Source organism: Oreochromis aureus, linkage group 19 (assembly GCF_013358895.1).
Source record: "Oreochromis aureus strain Israel breed Guangdong linkage group 19, ZZ_aureus, whole genome shotgun sequence".
NCBI classification, from domain to species: Eukaryota; Metazoa; Chordata; class Actinopteri; order Cichliformes; family Cichlidae; genus Oreochromis; species Oreochromis aureus.
This window is the reverse complement of record NC_052960.1, coordinates 16,748,401-16,762,827: the sequence shown is the minus strand read 5'-3', so window position 1 is coordinate 16,762,827 and position 14,427 is coordinate 16,748,401. Positions and strand designations below refer to the sequence as shown.

General features: G+C 37.9%; 1 protein-coding gene across 2 annotated transcripts; it reads right to left on the bottom strand.

Moving 5' to 3' along the window:
* Positions 1-1,123: 1,123 nt before the first annotated feature.
* Positions 1,124-6,402, bottom strand: nipal3 (NIPA like domain containing 3). 2 transcript variants are annotated; one of them, XM_031758358.2, is made up of 11 exons: positions 6,161-6,402; positions 5,490-5,558; positions 5,023-5,194; positions 4,813-4,872; positions 4,508-4,653; positions 3,862-3,958; positions 3,571-3,706; positions 3,357-3,445; positions 3,112-3,175; positions 2,695-2,789; positions 1,124-2,564 (listed from the first exon to the last, which is right to left on the bottom strand). In XM_031758358.2, the coding sequence occupies exons 1-11, from the start codon at positions 6,194-6,196 to the stop codon at positions 2,377-2,379; spliced, it is 1,152 nt and encodes a 383-aa protein (XP_031614218.1). In that variant the 5' UTR covers positions 6,197-6,402; the 3' UTR covers positions 1,124-2,376. The 2 variants fall into 2 exon arrangements, with proteins under 2 accessions (XP_031614218.1, XP_039459235.1); XM_039603301.1 differs by lacking the exon at positions 4,813-4,872.
* Between the last annotated feature and the right edge of the window lie 8,025 nt (positions 6,403-14,427).

Here is a 14,427-nt window from a genome sequence, read left to right as displayed (position 1 = left end):
TGTTTATCTTTTACTTTGTTGTAGTATGAGTGGCCATGGGGCAGTTAGAAAAGCCATGAAAATGCAGTTAAAAATCAAAACTTGATCCCTTCCTTTACATTTTCCAAAGTCTTTGGTGGACTTTGGAAAATACTGAACACAGTGGGCTGATTCTGGCCTTATGTTTGACACCTCTGCAGGCTTTAAAATGGAGTTGGTCCCCCCTTTGCAGCTACAGAAGGTTCCTGCGTCTGTGACTGTGTGATTTTTTTGCCCATTTATTCAGAAGAGCATTTGTGAAGTCAGTAACTGATGTTGGATGTGAGTTCCTTGCTCATAATCTTTGTTTTCGTTTAAGATTTTTGATCGGGTTTAGACCAGGGTTTTATGTGAACCACTCAAGTTCTTCTGCACCAAACTTAAATGCTGGAACAGAAATCGGCCTCCTCCAAACTTTTCTGACAAAGCTGGGACAATATAACTGTACAAAATGTTTTGGTAAGCTGAAATACTGGAACCAAGCCAGCCCCACAAAAACAGCCCTGTAGTACAATTGATCCTCCACCAAACTTTACATCTGGCAGCTAGGTAAGATCCTCATTCCAAACCCAAACTCATCCATCACACTGCCAGACGGATAAGCATGATTTGTGACTCTACAGAACAACAGATCTTGTTTCTACTGCTCCAGAGTCCAGTAGTGGCATGTTTCGCACAACTCAATATGACACTTGATGATGTAAGGTTTGCCTGCAACTACTCTTCTATGGAAACCCATGCCCTGAAACTCCTGGCACAGTTTTTGTGTTGATGTTAATGCCAAAAGACGATTGGAACTCTTCCATTAATGAGTCAACTGAATGCTGGCAACTTTTAGACACTGTGACTTTATGTGCTGTCATTCCTAAACACTTTGATAGTGTGGTAATACCACTTAGAGTTGATAGTTGAATATCTAGGAAGGACGAAATTTCACAATCTGACTTCTTGCAATAGGGGCCTGCTATTACAGTGGGGTGCTAACGTTGAAGAGTTAAATCAATGTAATTTTAAAACCACTAATGTGAAGAGTTGCAATTTAGCCAACAAAGAGCTGAAAATATATCAGAAAACCCATAAAGCACAACTCTGACCAAACAAAAGCTGCATTACATTAACTTTATGAGACAAGATTACACATCACTGTATATTTTACAAAGACAAAAATCTGACGTTTATATTACCAGTGCTGTTTTTCAACAGTATCCCAGTTTCATTAGAAGATAGCATTAATTATCACCACAATAACCACATACTGAACACAGTGTTAAAACAACAAGCCCTCGGGTAGCTGTTCTAATAACACTGATGAGATGCAGTGACCCATGTGCAGATGGCAAGTGTCTGAAAGTGCCACTTATGCAACAATCACTTCATGTAATGATAAAATTGCATTTGAAAGACACTGCAGAAAAGAAAATTTGGTTTGAGTAACACTAACTACATTTTTTATATCTAGATTTGGGTGTTCTCAAAAACTCCCATGTGTTGAAAAGGGACAACCAAAAGTTACAAGTTCAATTTACAATGTGCATTGTTTTAGATGGACAGCTTCATTTTTTATATACTCTGTTATTACACCTATTTTACTTATTACCTATTTTACTTATTAATTTTAAGATGCTATTTTTTCAAATCCCCCAATATGAAATTACTCCAACTGTACTTCTGATTAAGACAGTCCCTGACAGATTACCCTCACCTTTTATCAACAGATGTTCTACAGAATTTGTAGCTACTATCTATGCAATAAATGATCCAGTTCAGAACCAAATTTCAAGGCACGTTCAAAACTTTTAAGATAAGATTAATAAATACATCATAATAAATTAAGACAACTGCAACCCAGTGTTTGGTCACATTAAGAAACGAAACAGTGCAGTGCAATCCCAGGATTAAGAGAAGGCAGAAAACTGCATGGAAGACAGTTGGAGGGAAACATTTAAAGCCAAAATATAATTTGACAAGTCTGAGAAGCTATATTATAACCAGCCATGATTTGAGTCCTCCATGGAAGAACAGATCATTGTATGGCCCCATTAATAAGTGAATGGGAACAAAATTGCTAACTATTTGTGGAGTGCTCACTGGAGGTATCCGAGATGACATCAAGTATAAGGTAGGCAGCTTCGAGGCGCAACACTGTCTCTGTTTCTCAAGTGAAGTTTGCAAACCCATCAAACAGTCTTTGGGTTTCTTCTGTTCATTTCTGTAATGAATACAGCGGACATCTTTTCAAAAACGAAAGCTTTCCAAGGATGTGCACAGGAGTGTCAGGCCAGAGTTGGCTTTTTGTAGCTACTTGAATGTTATTCATTGTTGAATGGAGGACTTGGGAATCAGGAGATGCACTAATGTTTAATCTCTCTTAATGCCAGGATGGCCTTGTGATGCATCACTGGATCTAGGTCCAAGCGGTGGCGTTTCCAGGTGAACTGGGAGAGGAGCAGGCGTCACTCCATTGTTGTTGACAAGAGTCCCATAGGAGAAGGAACCACTGTAGTCCGGCTGAATGACTAGGCCTTTGTCGTGGATCGTCGGGACACCTGATAATGGAACGGACAGGCAAAGGTTCTTAACACAACTTCAGCAGAGCTAAAATGCCAGAGCAAGCCTACGTAGCTTGAAATCTCAAAAGACACAATTTATGGTGTTTATGTTAAAATTTATACAAACCATTGTTCATATTCAAGGTGACGCATGGCTCAAATATCCTTGCCTTTTTCTTGGTTTTGGTGATAAGAAACACTCCAAGGAAGCAAACTGCAGATCTGTACAAAGCACAAAACAAACATTTACATTTATTAATTTTTTTTAAATACAAAGTTTTACTGCTTTTCATAGTATTTCAAAGAGATACTGTATAACACATTTCTGCCAAGCATGTTTTTTATTGTGTTTATTAGTATAAAAACAAACAAACACACAAAAAAAACCTGGCGATATTAGGACATGTGGCCCTGTCCTAATCAAGTGTCCTAATAAGCCTAAAAACAGCATGCACAACAGCGAGTGCCTGAAACCAAAGCAGTCAGAAGTCTAATTTTTTTAAAAAAAGAAAAGAAATGCTGCTTATGATAAATGATTACTCACCCCAACAAAAACATGCAGATGTGAAGAATGTCTTCTTTGTTAAACTCTAAGTAAAACACAGCTCCTGAAAACCAGAAAACAGCAAATCTCTAATGACTTTGACATTGTGACTCTAAAAGGCGTGTAGCAGAAATAAAGCAGGTATGGGCTGCAGATGATCTATTAGACACGCAAAGAGTTGTGCACACAAGTTAATCCGATTGAAAACAATGGAGAAACCAGCAACAAAGAAGGACATGACTCACCAGCCAACACGGCAAAGATGGTGGAGAAAATGTAGTTGACACTCGCGACGAGAGAGGAGTCATGCAGCTTACAAGCTTGGGAGAGAAATCTAGGACGACGGTAACAAACAAAAACAGTGGTGTATTAATTATGCTCATCTACTGGGTCCAATTAAAACCAATTTAAAAACAAACAAACAAACAAAAAAAAAGCAATCAAGTGATGCAAGTTCACCCTGCTTGGAAGATCGCTGACGCCACCATGCACACAAACATGACGCTGAAGATCGGGTAGTTAAGCTGCATGGTGCCTTCGATGGTGAGAACCAACATGCCTGACACAGCCTTCACTGTCAAGACCGTAACTGAGCCTGTGTGCCAAAAGTACACAAAGTAGGTAAGCAAATAAAGGCGACAAGGAACGACAGCTTTGGTTCCATTTAAAAACATGAAATGTGATAATGTATCCTAACAAACATGATAGCAGCTTGGTCGGAAATTGATTGCTTCAATGCAGGACACTCACCCAGCAGTGCCACCAGTAGCAGAATAATAACGAGGTAGTTAGCTTTGCGCCGTTTGTAGAAGTATAAAAGCAGGCAGAATGTGATAATCTCCAGGAGCTGTCAGTTAGGATAAAAACAAGAATAAACACCAAATTAATGCCATATGGAGAAAAAACAATACATGAAACACAGGAAGGTCCAATAATAGCACAATTAGTCTTACAGACAGAGACAAATGTGTATGCGGAGTACCAACAAGGATAAAAAGAGCTGGTCATTTTTCTGCGTTTAGTGCAAGGTTGTGGATTATAATAATTGCGTAAAGGGAAGACCGAATTAAAAAAGGAACAGAAGGTAAAACAGCCTTGCATTAGGTGCCAATTTAATGGAGCTTGTTGGCTCATTTATTCTTACCAGTTTTCCAAACTACAGCCTCAACATTAATGACAACACTGTGGTCATCTGTATGTTTGAGCTACCTTTAAGAGATTTGCTTTAACACAACATACAACAGACATGACATATACTAGGCTATTTAAAAGTGTCACTGTTTCACCTGTCAGGCTCTATATTAGCTTTTATCTATTGTTATAGTGTTAAACTAAGAACATCTTATCTACAGACAGGAACCATTTGAAAACTGTCTATCTATAAGAGATATCTTACCAGATACAGGAGAACAGGCCATCCAACAAGGTGCTTCACAATGTTAGCTGCTATAAGTTTTTCATGAGAGTTCGGTCCAAATGATACAAGGAGGTATGCCCCTCCAGTAACAAGGATGTAGCCCAGGAAGACGAGGCCGAACTGCTCTGAAATATCACAAAGTGAAAATCAGCAAACTCAGAATTAAAGATCTTATTTACTCTGTACTGGACAAACTCTTTGGCTTTATAATTTCAGTCAGTAGAGCAGCAAGAAATTAGCATACAATGTCACAATTTCAGTTCACATGCATATTCTGAACTTACTTGCGAAGTCCTTCGGTTTCAGTCTCTCACGCAGGAAAATGAAGCCCAAAATTGAGCTAGCTGGAAAGCAATTTCAAAGGGAACAATCTGAAGTTTTAATTCAAGCTCTTCTTTTAATTTGTTGTATTTTTTAAACAACATATTGGTTAAGGTTGGAATATCTATCTGTAAAATACAATACATATATCTGAAAGTGGAGTAAATACTTACTCAGGACTGACACGGCATTGAGAGGGGCTACAATAGCAAGAGGGGCAAACGCATAAGAGACAAAGTTTGCTAGCTCCCCGAGACAGGTGAATACAAAACCCGACCACCAGGTTTTAGTGCGATAGAAGGTACGATGGTCCTTTGTTCCTGCTAACTTCACATGGCTGTATTTCTGCAAACAAAAAAAAAAACATGCAGGTAAAACACAGCTGTGACAGAGCGTAAGCAGCAGTACACGGTGCAAAGCAAACATAAACAAGGCCTAAATCAAACTATAAAAGAGAACATTTAAATAAGAGATGACAGCATATATCATTTATTCCACATAATTTTAAAATCCTGTAATGACCTAGCTTTACCTAGAAGCTAGAGGACTTGACTGACAAAGGGCAGAGACAACATTGATAACACTGTGTATCAACTTAAAGACATGAATGTTTTTTCATAGAGAAGAAGGAGCCATGTACCTGAATGGTTAAAGAAATGCTGACAAGCACATTTCCAAAAATTGCAAGTAAAGTCCCGATGAGGTTGTCCTAAAAAGAAAGGGGAAAACATTTATTAAAATTCACATATTCGATCAAAGTTAAATAAACACAGTTCAAAACTATCTTTTTAAACCACAAGACAAAAAGAAAGAAAGGGAAGTTAACTTTTTTATGGCATAACTCCTTGTGAACATTCAAATATATAACGCAGAGTGATTAAAGCGGATGCGTTGGCAGCTTTGTCTACAACAAATGCACAACGTGTCCGTCTAGTCAGATAAAACGAGACTTTGAATGAATCTAGATAAAACATACAAAGCAGAAGGCCAAGACGTAGAAGTTGGACTTTAACCTAGACCAGATGAACAATACTGGTGCTAAAAGCCACTCGTAGCACTACAACAAAGAAATAAGACGAACAGGGATGGCCATAAGGGGGATGCCAATTACGCCCTGCCACCACTGTTATAAAACAATAACAGGAAACACTGACTTTGTAGCTCAACTTTTGTTACAACCTGAATTTTTAAAACCATGAAAACAGCGCTTTTGTATGCGTTTAGACACCCGCTACTAAAGCAAAGAGGTAAACATACAATATTAATAGTCGATTAAACATTAAAGTACTGTTTTTAAACTAAGCGTCTCACCGTGTAGGACCCTACTTCGATTCCGTTGTCGTCCATTTCTGTTACATACACACGCGTCCTCGGAAAAGTACCGGATATTTCACCTTGTCCGGTTGCTTCTGATTTGACGTAAAGTATCTATCGCTCATTTTTGTGCGTGTCCATTTTTCTGTTTTTAGCGCCACACTCAGAAAGACACCATCTTTGAGACGAGGAGCATCTCACTTCCGGATTGAATTCACCTGTTTAGTGACGCAAGCCAGTCATGTGACCGCGCACGCTCGCAGTTTTTGTTAACAAGCTAGACGAGGGTGTAGCCGGTTTAAGGCGTGTCTGATTCTTATTGTATGCAGTGGCTTCTAAGTTTGTTTGTTTTTTTTGTTATTCTCACTGCTCACTTTTTTTTAATGGCTTCTCTTATTATTTACTATAGTTTAGCAGTCAGATAACAGTACCGCATGCGATCACTAGGGTGTGCTATTGGCTTAAGATTTGGTCAACAACTTTTACAGCAGAGAAAAGAACTTATAGCTCGATTTAACTGAGGCTCAAATCCCAGTAAATTCTTTAATTTGTTTTCTTAGAGCACTGTGACACATTTAGTACCAAGTGTATATATTCATTACAGTGAGACCAGGAGGCAACACATTCATCTCTGCAATTATTTTTTAATGAAAAACAACCTGGCTAAAAAAGCCACCGTCATGACAATCTTACAATCATGACTAACGTCAATGGTATGTTTTCTGTTTTCTCTTTGTCATTGCAACAGGGAAGGAGTGACAGTACAGTACGTCAGTACTTTTGTACTTTCTATAAAAGTTGAGTTGAAAAAACAAAAAAACAAAGGTAGGTCAAGGGTGTGAGGTACTGTTTCAACAATCAGGGTTTTTTTTTTTTTTTTAAATATATTTCAAAAGGAGATTCGTATCATTTAAGAAACCAATGAATCATTATTTCCATATGCAACATTGCCCCAAAAGAAAAAAAATAAAAACGGTGGTAACTCCAGACATTTAGTGAACGTTTTCGATGTATCTTTTTCCATGAGTTAGCTTTTTAATAAGTAAGAACTATCCTAAACTAAAGCAGGCAGCCAAAATTACAAACTCAACACAAAAAAGATACAATTTTATATTTATACCTTCATTAATCTTCTAATGATAATTTCAGAATCGTGGCTTATGTTCCAAATTAATTAATAAGGTTTAAATTTGTTAGTAACACTCGTTTAATTTTATTTGCTAACCAGCAGAGGGAGAGAAACGCCACATCTATGGGAGCTTTACAGTTATTTGACGTTTGCTTGGCATTTAATGGCACTGTTCGCTTACACCAACCTCACAGTGTTAATACCAGAATGCGTGAAAGAGAGAATAAAGGTGCATTTCTGACAGTCTTCTAACAGTCACTGACAGGCGTACTGCATGAACATGCCATAACCATTTTTCTTCCATGCCTATTTGCTCATATGTTCCACTTTCAATTGCCAAGAAAGTCCAAAACCTTATGATGAAGTCTACAGACAACAGTTGCACAATTGCAGGTCATTTTTGTGCATATAATTGTAGTGGATTGTTATTGCAACGTACAAACATTTTTTCTCAAAACCACACACACACACACACACACTAGAGGGTTTTCTTTGCTTTTAGTGCATGCCGCAGATTAATGACAGCAGCTCATTAAAGACTGACTTACGGGAAAGAGACGTGGCGTTATGGACTGTAGCTATTTATTACTCCAACAGTGATTACAGCTCAGTAACTGTGAACAGGTGCTTCATCCTTAGGCTGTAAACAGGTGCACGCAGGTATGCAGGTGAATTTTTCCACAGTACTGCCTCATGAAAGGAATGAATTATGAGGCTGCTTCAAAATGTAAAGCAAATATTTATACAAAAAAAGGCAAAGGAAGGCATTACAGTAAAATAAACATTATTAATTAGCATAATTATGTTTACTAATAAGCACTGAGAAAGTCAGTTTTGTGGGGAATTTGGTTGTTTTTTTAAGAATAGTTTAATTTGAATTTTTTTTCCCCTCCTTTTTAGCGTAAGGCATCTTGTTTGTTTAGATTTATTTCAGCTTAATGTACTTTTGTCACAGTTAATTGAAAAGCTCAATTTTGAACGAATAAAATAGATATGCAAAAAAGTTGGAACTTAAGAATAAATGATGCAGTTGTAAAGAGTGTAAAAAAAACAGTAGAAAATGTAACTTTGATTAAAAGTGAGAAACTGAGTCAAAGTAAATGTGCACATGCAACACATAAGGATTCACTGATCCCTTGTCATATTTAAATGATTTCATCGTAATGTTTTGGGTTATTGTCAATAAAAGTAAAACTTATTTTGTGTTGCATTTAATTTAATTCAGTGCAGCATCTTATTGCATTTGAACACACTTAAAAGCATGAAAACAGCCATCTAAATGATTATTTGGTTTTTTTTTTAAAAATAAATGGAATACAAACATCACCATAAATATATCAGATAATTAAACTTACTAGTTTCATTAGTTATTTATTTGTTTTAATGGGAAAAATGTTAATGCTCTTCAAAGAAACAAACAAAACAATTAAAATGACTTATAATCTGTTTTTCTTGAGACCCAGGTCGGTCACAGGTCCTTGTAGGCAAAGGTGTGTTCCTCTCCTAAGACTAGAGGTCATGCGTGGTTAGTGGACGGACCTGTTCAATGACACCTCTGATAGCTTTGAAGGTAGGCAAATAAACGGATTAACAGGCTGTTGTGGATAAATCACTGAATCAGCAAATGGGGAATTTTCAAAGCATCCACAGCTGCAGCAAATTATTCTTTTAATTATACTAAATTACACTGATTTCATTTGCTCTTGATTATTCAATAATTAGCTCAATTTTTTTAATAGAAATCAATAAAGTAAAAAGCAAAGGATCAAAACAATATAAATTTGTGAACCCTAATCCAAACGTATTTTGCTATTTATATGTGGCAAAGAAAAGCAGCAGATCTTTATATTTTAGCAGCAGCAAATGTTTGTGGGTTGTTTTTTTTTCCTTAAAAAGAATTAAGAAAATATTCATTCTTGCTCAGTTTTACCTATGTTCATGTAATCCCAGTCTGGGATAAAGATAAGTAAAACCAAAAAAATAGGCACTTTTTTACTATTATTTTTCCTTTTGTGGTTTTAAAAATATATATAAAAAAATGAATTCTCTGAATTTTCTGTCTTGGACACATTGTTTCATTTCTTCATCACGAGTTATTAGGCATAACTACTTTTTTACATTTGCTTGTTTCGGTGTTGAAAGTAGACGGCAGGCTTTTTCATTCCTTATTTTTTTTTCTTTTCTTTTTTCGCTTTGTGTTCCAGAGAAGTTTTTGTGATATTTTTAGATGTTGTAGCATTACACCTTCACTGCCAAGTTACAGTTCCTGCATGTTTTTTAAAACAACAAACAAAAAACCTTTAGCGTATTCTAGCATACAAGGGCTGTGGAGCTTTTCCTGCTAATAATGCATCCTATAATTTGCATTTCAAACTTTGCATAATACTCTTATTCTCAATACCCTAAAACATATCTTATTATGCCCATGTGTTTACTTTTCCAAACAGAGTCATTAATTTCTTGCTATTCTGTCGGCTCCTTGTGATGCGTGGGCGCCGTCCACCATCTCTGAAGGAATGCGTGAACGTTAGTGTGGCAGAGTGCATTTAATAACTGCTGGGCCTGTTTTAAAAACCAAACAGACCAGCATCCTTGTGTAATGAGTGAAGAATGCGTGTACGTTAGATAGGAAAAGGGAATGAACGGGATGCATTCATTGTTGTATGGCATCCTAGTTACCGGAACTCACTTCTCCATAAGGTGATACTCCAAGTTGTTAAGGAATGTTAACACGTTATGAAGTGGGGGTAGAAGAGCAGGCTTTTCCTAAATCCTCTGCAAGTCTGGGCTTGTCGAGAACACCTGTAGCAATGAACCCAAAGTGACAGTGACAACTTTACAAAGAATGCTGCATTTAATATTTGAGTGTAATCAAGTACAACTTGTGACCGCGGGTGTAATGCTGGTTGTGTTAACAAGTCAAGTTTTTTGGGCATCCATCCAAGACTCTGGTTTCGATAACATTGTACGCATCTTGAGCCATCGTCTAAACCGGATCAAGTAAGCTGTGCGACAAAAGAGATTCTCAGAAGCGGGTTTTAAAAAGAATAAAAACACGGATATCAACTCAGGATGAGGAGGATGAGGAGATAGAAATATCCAGTAATCACAAAAGGTTTTTAATTCACGCCGTTTCCTCAGGGCTGAATGCTGGGAAACAGACGGCAGGTACTATTTAGAAATTTCACCCTAAAATTGCACTTTTTATGGCTCGCGTTATGCGTTATGTCAGACACAATTTCTGACAACCAGCGCACCATTTCAAAGATTCCAATCCTGTTTCTGCCTATAACAGAAGCACTTATCAGTTTCCAGCTTTGTTACAATTCACAGTGATTATCCCCTCTAGCCAACCCAATTACCCTAAACTCTTTCACATGTGCAGGCCCATTTATACAGGAAGTGTGCACCAACTGAGACCCTAATCAAGACAAAACATAAAAAACAGAGTTAATCTTACATTCTAGTGGCACTATGCATGCTCTGTTAGGTAAGAACATCGTTTTATGTGGGTGTCATACCTGACTAATACTGTGTGTGTGAGAGGAAAATTACCGTGTGACATAATCGCTGTAATTAGGGATTTCTTTTGCGTAGGCACAAACGAGAAGTTACCAAGGGTGAATGTGGCATTTCCTCCTGGACTCCATTAAAGATGTTCAGCAGGGAGCAGAAAATTATTAGTAGGCTCAGCGGGAGTCTAGATTATATGGCTCTATAGTCTGTGGTCATGGGGGCCTCGTATTTACGAGGATGTCATGTAATTGCATGGCACTGTAGGGTCAAAATCTTTTATTTTGTTTTATTTTTTCTTGTACAAAATGCATGCACCTTGCAGTCAATCCATTTGTGCATGATATCTCTAATTATGGCTTCCAGTAATTCTACTGCTGTCCTTTCAGTCCCATCTCTTTTTCGTCTTAAGCTTTTTTCTGATTTGTTTAGCTAAACAAGTAAAACTGGGGTTTGAGTTTTACGAGCTTACGGAAATATTTTACGTAGCGACTTATGTGTGTTGATTGCAGAGAATTAGCTATCACAAGCATGTTTGTGTCATGGAACAAAGTCATGACTCACATCTCAGATGCAAAGGCTTAACTGTATACAATCCCTCAACAGTTATAGCACTTAATGCTTCATGATGGATTACGACTGCGCAGCGTTGCTCTGCTTCTGATAACGCCTTCGTACTTGTCTTCGCATTTAGCATTTAAGCTTTGTGTACTTGTTACATAAAAACTGCAACACTCCTGTACCGTTCCTCTACATCTGATCTCACACTTTACAGTATTTTGGCTTCAAAGTTATTGCACCATATACCCTGGGTAATTCTGTAAATCGGCATGCAATTGACCCAACCATCTTTTGTCATAATAACCTAGACAGTGTTGTGAGAACCCACATTCAACATGGTCTTCAGCCTTGTTTTTTCTATTCTCACCTGCAGTTATGAGAAGAGTAAGATAACACTTTCTCTAAACTCTTGACCCCGCCGCACTGTATATGTTACACATCTCAGATCGGAGCAGTAAGATATTGTGTGTAGGGGTGACTTTGGATGAGATGAGGACTTTCCTTATTCTCTCTTTGGTTTGCTTGTGCTGCCATATATTATTATTTACTTCACAGCTTCCCACTGGTATGGTCCAGTGGCTCATTGTGTGTTGTGCAGGTTTGTACAAGTGTCCTGAGGTGTTCATGTTGTACAAATATATGCAACGTTCTTCTCGGGCTTGAAGTGAAACCATTCAGTGTGCAGGAGTTTACATATAAGTGTGTGTATGTATCTGTGTGTATAGACAGCATGACCCTGCAGATGCTGCCCTGGTGCTTGGTGAGACAGTCAGCTGCGATAGATAAATTTTAAAAAAACAAGCTTTTTGTCTTTGTGTGAGGCAGAGAGAAAGAAATGGAAAGCAAGAGAGGCAGAGAGAGAGATCTTGTCTCTGAATTCTGAGCATAGACAGGAGAGCGGAGCAAACAAAAGCCTTGTTTAATTTTCTTTTTTTCCTCTGTTGTCTTTGGTTGTTCCTTCATATTTTCAGCACCCTGCAATCACGGCATCTTGTTAGCTTTGGATTCTGGTTAAACTTGTTGCAGGAGGCGACAACTCCTTCCTTCCCTTACTCCATTCACCACTACCTCTACCCCCCCCGCATACGCGCACATGCATGGGCACACGCAAACATACCCCTCCTCCTCGTGTCTTCTCCAGGCTTCCATTATCACTCGTGCTGTAATTTGTGTTTCTTTTAAAACAGGCGACAGGCTGGTTTTTTCCTTAAAGGCATGACTGTGTCCTCTTCTTTCTTTGCCCTTCCCTTTCTTCTCCACCCCCCTGCCCCCACCTTTGCACTGGCAGGTGACTCTCCTTTAAGGAAAGACTTAAGCAGGTGCATATCTCTCAGATATGATTCAAAAAGACTGTGCTGAGATGCACTCAAGCTGAAATTAATTAAAACAACAATATACACATGGTCATTTACAGTTTCTGAAGTTGATACCTGGTCTCTGAGGTTTAGAGCCGGTAATTTAGGCTGTAAAAGAAAACGTTTCTACATCGATCATCTGCCAGGATCCATAAGTTTTGTGAGCTTTTGGTGAACTCTTCATTTATTCGTGCTTCCCTTTTTACCTGCTTTAAGTTATTCAGAAAATGTTTGTTTTTTGCCATGGCAAATATATATCCAAGTATGATCTCAAACATGTACAAATCAAAACATTTCAATCGTTGCTAGCCCAGTCAGAAGATGATGCTGCACGCTTTTGATGATTGTTCCACCCCAAACAGATCTGAGAGTTTTGAGAGTTTCACCCGTCATTCACTCATTTTGTTGTTGGCAAAAATGCTATACTAATCACTTCTTTGACAACTTAACACATTTCAAGAAGTCAGATTTCACCCTTACACGGTTCAGTAATACCCACAGAAATCCGTTTTCAGATTACTGCTGGCTGGCTGCATTGTTGCAAATTGATCCTAAATGAGTGTAACCTGTTTTTCAGACATAAAAGTGAGGTCAGGGCTGATGTTATTTTTTTGGCAGCAGAGAGTGATTCCTTTATTTGCAACAACATGTTTAAGGGCAAATATATCAAAAACGTGCTGATTCTTGTTCAGCTGCTTCTCATTTATCTGAATTGTGTTTCCAGAGGGAAACGTAATTTAGATTTTTTTTTAAAAAACAGCAGTCACAATGAAATATTTTTATTAGAACATTAATCTCCACCGCACATCCTCATCTATTCTGCTCTGTTTGAAACCACTAATTTCCTCTGTTCTGGTCGGTCCTTATTAAAGTGAATGGGGTCTGTTTTTCTAGATCAATCATTGCACCATTAGTAGACCAACCACATAACTTTTCAATTCCATCAGCACATTTTTGTGATCACACTAATTCGCCCAGCCTAGTAAGTCTGTCGAGGTCCATGAGAAAATGACCCACTACCCACCAAGCAGCAACCTCTACAGTTCCTTCAATGACCACTTTAGGCTAGATCCAGTCCCCATAGACTCCCATATTAAAGTCCCCTGCTTCAAAAATCAAACTGCCATGTTTATTAGCCTGACTGAAAAAAAAAGGATTTTGGTCTCTATAGACAAGTTTAATTTGATTTTAGAACTCATTTATTTGTATGTTGCTAAGGCTTAAAGTTTGAGGTGTGGCAGCTTTGATTGACAGCTGTGCTAATGCAGGTGCAGTGCCAACATCGCAACTAATCCCAGTCACTGAAATGAAACCTCTAAACCATGTTTGTCATTTGGGTGCCTTTTAGAGCATTTTTAATGGAACGAAAAGACACACTTTATGGGCTGCTGTGTGGTACAACCTGTCCAAGAAGTCATCTTGTACTGCAGTTTTGCTGGCTATTGTGATTCTTTGTTAACCAGTATGATATTACTTTGTCTATATGTTGAACCCATCTATGGATCTTTGAATGCAAAAGCTAAATGGTAACTTTGAGGCTTCAACATGGTGGATACATCCATGTTTTGTATATATTCAATTCTGCCCACTCTGGATATTGGAAATGATGGTTTTATATCCCTTATTTCAAGCAAAATAAATACCCGAACTCATGAGTAATGTTATTTAATTAACTCAACTTGGTGACCTAAATTATTGCAAGATAC

Coding starts and splice junctions, on each gene's coding strand:
- nipal3 (XM_031758358.2), bottom strand. CDS start 6,196: ATGGACGACAACGGAATCGAAGTAGGGTCCTACACG. Junction 5,195..5,489: donor GCATTTCTTTAACCATTCAG/GTACATGGCTCC, acceptor TTTTGTTTGCAG/AAATACAGCCATGTGAAGTT. Junction 3,176..3,356: donor CATCTTTGCCGTGTTGGCTG/GTGAGTCATGTC, acceptor TCTGGTTTTCAG/GAGCTGTGTTTTACTTAGAG.